The sequence below is a fragment of the Crinia signifera genome, chromosome 1, assembly GCF_055691185.1.
Source record: "Crinia signifera chromosome 1, ASM5569118v1, whole genome shotgun sequence".
Classification (NCBI taxonomy): domain Eukaryota; kingdom Metazoa; phylum Chordata; class Amphibia; order Anura; family Myobatrachidae; genus Crinia; species Crinia signifera.
Genome location: NC_139217.1, coordinates 240,411,538 through 240,418,507, shown reverse-complemented (window position 1 = coordinate 240,418,507; position 6,970 = coordinate 240,411,538). Strand labels below are relative to the sequence as shown.

At 44.9% G+C, this 6,970-nt stretch overlaps 1 protein-coding gene across 1 annotated transcript; it reads left to right on the top strand.

Moving 5' to 3' along the window:
- The first annotated feature begins 437 nt into the window (after positions 1-437).
- On the top strand, positions 438-5,810 carry UBA52 (ubiquitin A-52 residue ribosomal protein fusion product 1). Its single transcript, XM_083179445.1, has 5 exons — positions 438-571; positions 1,575-1,697; positions 3,715-3,801; positions 3,965-4,067; positions 5,655-5,810. Exons 2-5 carry the CDS (start codon positions 1,595-1,597, stop codon positions 5,746-5,748), a joined length of 387 nt encoding a protein of 128 aa, XP_083035571.1. The 5' UTR covers positions 438-571; positions 1,575-1,594; the 3' UTR covers positions 5,749-5,810.
- The last annotated feature ends 1,160 nt before the right edge of the window (positions 5,811-6,970 follow it).

Below are 6,970 nucleotides of genomic sequence, written 5' to 3'. Positions count from 1 at the left end.
TCGAGAAAAGGGGGCGTGGTCTCACGGGGTGACGCGAACTTCGGCCACGCCCCGTTTTCGCCGCTCGTCGGCGCTGAATAGACGCTGTGCGCATGCGCACAGCGTCTATTCTCAGCAAGCTGGGGGGGCTCCCAACTGTCCCCCCCACCCCGGGACAATGGCGGCCCCGGGCGGGACTCGGGAACGTCCCCGAATATCGGGACGTTCCCGCGGTAAGCGTGACAGTTGGGAGGTATGCTATCTATCTATATACACTTAATAGATAAATACATATGTAGGTTAAACTGGTTTTAGTGATTACAATCGACGGAAACTGGTTCATTAGCCTTCTTAAGCCAAAAATTCAAATTATAATAATGATTTGCAAACGCAACTAGATTCGCATGCACTGTGACAGCTATATAATTATATAAAGCGTCGAGTCCTTAGCCCATACACTCTGTGCCCATAACAAGTATGGCGGATCAGTGAGTCGCGTGATGCCAGACTTTGTCCCGCCCAGAGATGAACGACTGAAAACGTCACTTCCAGTTCCGCTTGGTCCTTTTCTCCTTAGTCGGCCGCCGAGCGGGTGTGTATGGCAGGCTGGGCCCGCTGTGTGGTCTGGGTGTGAGTTGGCCGCTGTTTGCTGGTCACTGGGATGTGTCGGGATGAGCCACGGGTCGGCTGCCCAAGGACGCAGGCGGGTGTTCTCCCCAACAGCACGCTGTACAGAGCCGGCCGCGCACACACAGGGCCGCGTCCTCGCACATGGCGCGAGCTTGGCCCCGCAGCAGCTGCGTATAGGGGCTGCCGGCGCCAAAGGGAAGCTCTACGGGAGATGTTCGTATTGGGCAAGGGAATGGCTGCATGCCGGCAGTATGACTGCTGCTCGGTCCGCGTTGTAGCATAGGGCGTGCGTGTGTGCCATGTTTCCGGCGCTCATCCTAATCCTTCTGATCTACCCTGGTAACGTCACCTAGGGCCTGTCAGTGCACATACATAACACACGTTCTGCTTCTCCAGTAAAGCCTATTCATAGACCTCTGGCAGTGTGCAGCGCTGGGCCGGGGCACTAAAGTAACATTACACAACATGTGTCCTCTTCTCATACCGCTTTCACATCACAAAATGCAGGGTCACCCTAGGACTTTGTGATGGTTCATTCCTGTTGCGACCCTGCATTTTGCGCTGTTCAGATCACTTCAGCAAACCGGCAATATTGCTGGTTTTCTGATGTCATCGGGGGTGGGGGTAGGCAGCGCTTAAAGCCTCCTCCATAGTGTGAATGGGCAATGGAACGCTTGAACTTATTAACGCATTCATACCGCAAAGCAACATGGCAACAAACCGGTAAGAACCCTTTTTTACCGATTTGTGTTGCTACTGGCTTGCTGGACCTAATAATTCCTACCATGTCGAACCGGTATGAACCCGGTAACTAAATACAATGTGAAAGGGCTGTCAGAGTATACTGCTAGTTAACATTCTACTACATTTAAAAAAAAAAAATCATTGGCTACAGTTGTTACAATGATGGTAGCACTCTAAATGAGTCTGTTTGTTTCCATACACCTACTGTAACTTTCTTTCAGGTGATCCGGAAGGCGCTAAGATGCAGATCTTTGTAAAAACCCTCACTGGGAAAACCATCACGCTTGAGGTTGAGCCCAGCGATACTATTGAAAATGTCAAGGCCAAGATTCAGGATAAGGAAGGTAAGAGGCTAGAGTGTAGCTTGAAATCTAGAACCCTTTACTGTTTAATGTATCTACACACCAGCGGAGTGTATTTCTTTCCTACAAGATGTAATGTTTATGTCTGCTGTAGTGCCAACTACCGGCAAGGGGTTCTCATTGTGTTAAGTATTGTATCTGGGTTATCGTTTACCACCACTATAGAATGTCCAGTGAATAGAAAGCTAAACGGTCAGAGGGATATTCTGAATTCTCACATCAGGCCAATGATGGTCCCTCATGATAGTGGCATCACACCCTTCTGCATTCTGGAACACCTGCCAGTTCAGGGGGTGGCAGATGGGACTGACCATCAGAACCACCTGATGCAGCTGATATCTGCTATTGATGTTAATGGTGTATGCCAGTGGTTCCCAACCCTGGTCCTCAAGTACCCCCAACAGTGCATGGTTTGCAGATCACAAGTGCTGTAATTAGCTCCACCTGTGGATCTTTTCAAATCTGCCTGAATGAGTGCACCTGCCTGGTGACCTGGAAAACGTGCACTCTTGGGGGTACTTGAGGACCAGGGTTGGGAACCACTGGTGTATGCCATGGATGTCCAAACTATGGCCCTCCAGCTGTTGTGAAACTACAAGTCCCAGCATGCCTGGTCGCAGTTTTGCTGTTAGGGGATGCTAAAACTATGGCAAGTCATGCTGGGATTTGTAGTTTTAAAACAGCTGGCGGGCCACAGGTATGCACTCCAGAATGGGATTCTGGGGTTTGAAAACAGTAGCAAATATGAGTAGTAAGTTATTTATTAACAGTCTCTTATATAGCGCACACATTACGCAGCGCTTTACAGAGAATATTTGAACATTCACATCATCCCTGCCCCAGTGGAGCTTACAATCTATATTTCCTACCCCATGTACACACATAGACATTCTAGGGTTAATTTTGTTGGGAGCCAATTAACCTACCATATTTTTGGATTGTGGGAGGAAACCAGAGTACCCGGAGTAAACCCACGCAAGTACTGGGGGAATATACAAACTCCGAACAGTTAGGGCCATGGTGGGAATCGAACCCATGACCTCCTCAGCACTGTGAGGCAGTAATGCTAACCATTACACCATCCGTACTGCCCCAAGTTATGTTCATAAGTAAATTTCCTGTTTTAATGCAGTTACCCTTATACCTCACCCATGACCCTATCCATCCCTCATCTGCTACTTCTCCCCTCTTGCCCACTTCATGCTGCCTGGCATCATTCAAGCATGCTCCACTCACATCAAATCTTAAACATACCTACTCTCTGTTATTGACACTAGACCACCCTTTCCTTCTGCAAATCCTTTATCCACTTTCTCTGCATGATGCTGCCCTCCTATCATGCATATGACAGTTTGTATCCCCCCCCCCCTCTAAATTTATGTTCTTGTACCTATCCTCCTATGCGTCCTTACAGTGAATTTATCTGGTCTCAAGCTCGAATTCCATTTCTATGCTCTACCAGAACTCCCTTTTTGCTCCCCTCCTTGTGCATCTCCAACATTCTCTCTCTGAATATCCCAGGAATTTGTTAATCTTTAAACATAGTTTCAAGAGCTACCTCATCAAACCTAGCAATCTGTCATCTTAATTCTCTGTTCCATGATCAGTCTACCCCAGGCATGTCCAAACTATGGCCTTCCAGCTGTTGTGAAACTAAAGTCCCAGCATGCCTAGCTGCAGTTTTTCTGTTAGGAAAGGCAAGGCATGCTGCCATGTGTGGCTCTGGAGGGCCACACTTTGGACATCCCTGTTCTACCCCATCTGTGTCCCCTCTACCCCTCCCCTTTGTAAGCTCCCACAAGCAGGGCCCTATTACCTTTATGTGCTTTTTCTATTAACCTAATGGTTTTTCACATTTCTGCAAAGCTTTAAATGTGTACATTTGTGATATTTGGGTACGGTATGAATCTAGGAAGGTTACTTTTTGTGTATTTTTGCAGAATTAGGATACAGTCTGTTAAGCAATGGCTTGATGTGTGTGTATATGCTTGTTTTTCAGGTATACCACCTGATCAGCAGCGTCTGATCTTTGCTGGCAAGCAGCTTGAAGATGGGCGCACTCTGTCTGACTATAATATCCAGAAAGGTATGATGCGTGCATTAAATGCCAGTTTGTTATTATTCAAAATTCTCATTTTGATAAGGCAGGGCTTCACCAATGTGTTCGGATTTTCTTATCCCTTATTGTTAGTGATGACATTAGTTAATTTTAATAAACCACCTTAACCTGTTTGATTTTGACATTTCAGAGTCAACCTTGCATCTGGTTCTGCGTCTGCGTGGTGGTATCATTGAGCCTTCCCTTCGCCAACTTGCCCAGAAGTATAACTGTGACAAAATGATTTGCCGCAAGTAAGTTGTTTGCTTAATCTGTGAAACATTGCTTCAATAGGCTGGCACATGTGAGATCTATGTAGAGGGATGTATTTTGAGCATAAGCATTTGTTACGAGGCTCTTAAATTGATAGATTGTAACCTTGCAGCAGGGCCCTCTTACCGCCAAGTCTGTCTATTACCCAGTTTGTTCCATCACTGTCTACAATTTGTAAAGAGCAACGGAATCTGCTGCACTGTAAATAATTGATCTAATGCTGTGTACACATGGTACAATTTGACTATCTATATATATATATATATTTTTTTTTTTTTTTTTTTCTTTTAGCAGAACATGTTGAGTTTTCTATTGCCGATTCGATGCCAACGCGCGCTCCCTTTAAGCTGACATCAAAAAGCCAAATAGACAGTGCAGCAATGACTATAGTGCATATTCAATGTAGATAGCATGAATGAATTGTATATAAATAGCACATGAGTTAGCACAGATTGCATAGCAATTGAATCTTATGGTTTGTACACATGGTGAGATTCCGTTGCTATTTGTCTTGCTATGCAATTTTTGCTAACTCTGTATTATTAACGTACAATTCATGCTATCTGCATTAGATTTCCGCTATAGTCATTGCTGCCCTGTATATTTAGCTATTTGTTTTGTGCTGAACAGGAGCGCACATTGGGATTGAATGGTTAAAAACCTGTGCAATCTGCATGCGATCCCGTTGCGATTTTGATATATAATCAAATTTGTATGCTGGATTGTACCATGTGTAGACACCATTAGTCAAATAGAAAAATGTCTGTGTACACACCATAAAGGGAATATGTGTATATACTGTATTTAGAGAGCTAGGTAAAACACTGTTCTGCAAACATCACATGTGTGCAGCGATATGTGCTTAAGCACCTCACGCAGAACGGAGCTAGTCACTCCATGTTTAGAGGGCTATATTGTGGGTGTGTGTGTGTGGGTGGTATTGCACTCCTGGACATCAGCTGATGTAACGGCTTTAATACATTTACATGTGACTTCAGCTTACCCACTTTTTTTTTTTATTGTGTATGAAACTTTTTTAAATGACAATTGCAGAAATTCATATTTCACTTAAACAAAATAGCACGTTCTGCTAAGAATAATGGAAGTCTCAATACCCATAATAAAGAATGGCTACTCTTTAGTACAAAAGTCTTAGAAGAATATAAGTGAGCTGGATCAGGCCTGGCCAGCCGGTGGGCACACTCCTGCTCTTGATAAACACGTCCCACCACTCAGCTAGTAATGCATGCTAGGACTTTTACTTTCAGAACAACTGTAAAGCCACAGATTGGCCAGACCTAATCTAGAGGAAGACCAAACCAATCTGCATGCCCTAGGTGTCATGTCTTGGCAAAACATCCTTTGAATAACCTTTTTAAAAGGCGGTCTTATATAATTTGATTGTGTTAATTGATGCAGAGCTTCAAACAACTTTCAGCTGCTTATATTGCTTGTTAAATTGTGTGCCTGAGACAGTTTTTTCTTTCTATGCATTGACAGTTGGTTGAAGCTGATAAGCAAATTTATGTGTATTTTTAATGATTATCTAATGCCTGCTTGTGTTGCAGGTGCTATGCCCGTCTTCATCCTCGTGCTGTAAACTGCCGCAAGAAGAAGTGTGGCCACACAAACAATCTGCGTCCCAAGAAGAAGCTAAAATAAGCTCATCTTGTTCACCACTTTTTTTGTTTGACTGTTGAGAAATAAAATTAATCTCAAGTTTGTCTTGGTGAACTCCCTTTTTTTTTTTTTTTTTTATGTAAAAACATTGATTGTCATTTATTGAATAGAAACACACTATCAATGGTCAGTTGCACTTTTGCCATCAATGGCAAAGGCAACAATAAATATCATAAATGTGAAATATTGTAACTTGATTATGAAAACATAAAACACATTAACGTACAATAGTTCATGGGGCCTTAAGCTGGTACATATTAGAAGAAATACTCCATGAACATAACTGGTAACCCTTGAACTGGCTGGAACTCCTAATAGTGCATACACATTGAATGATACTGTTAAAAATGAATGGCCACATCCAGAAGCATGCTGGCCATATGTACGATGTCTGTGCTGCAAGGTCGATTTGCTTTGTCTGGCCGTCATTCAGAAATCTGGCACATTTGCTTATCTGCTAGTGATATTCAAATAATTTACCAGTGTATATACCCATCTTAAGTATACCATATTCATGCTATATATGATCCTATATAGCTGGCGTTGTTTCACACTCACAAATCGTTCCCAAGAGGTCTCTTGCTAGTTATACCCCTTTTACACCGCCTCTAAACTCCGGGTCAGAGGCGGTGTAAATCCGACACGCCGTGTCCCTTTACACGGGACTTCTACCCAGGTCCTGACCTGGGTAGAACACGGCCAGGATCTGGGTAGAGGACGGTGAAAATGGGTACGCCGGGTCATCCGACCCAGCTTCCATTTACATCAATGGGGGACGTCCAACCTGTAGGTTGTATGTCCGTAGGTTGGGGGAGGGGGCACAGCCTGCGCTGCTTTCTGCTACACTCTGCAGACAGCAGCAGTGACAGGGGAGGAGGTGAATGGATGCCTGTGTGCAGCAACCATTCACCTCCCGGACGGCGGTTGGGGGGTGTACGGGGACTGGGTACAGCCCAGCAGATTACCACCTTAGTGCTGGGCTTGCCCCCAGCACAGCGGTCTGGGTCGCAGCGATGGGCGCTTGGAGATGTCATCTCCAAGCGCTGGCGAGAGGGGGGCGCCGGTGTATAAGCATCAAAACGCCGGGTCGCACCCGGCTTGATCCTGGGTCTAAAAAGCCGGGTGTGACCCGGCGTCTTGGTGTAAAAGGGGTATAAGTTAGCTTTAAGCAGCAATATGAGAAATGAGATTCCATTACGTGGTT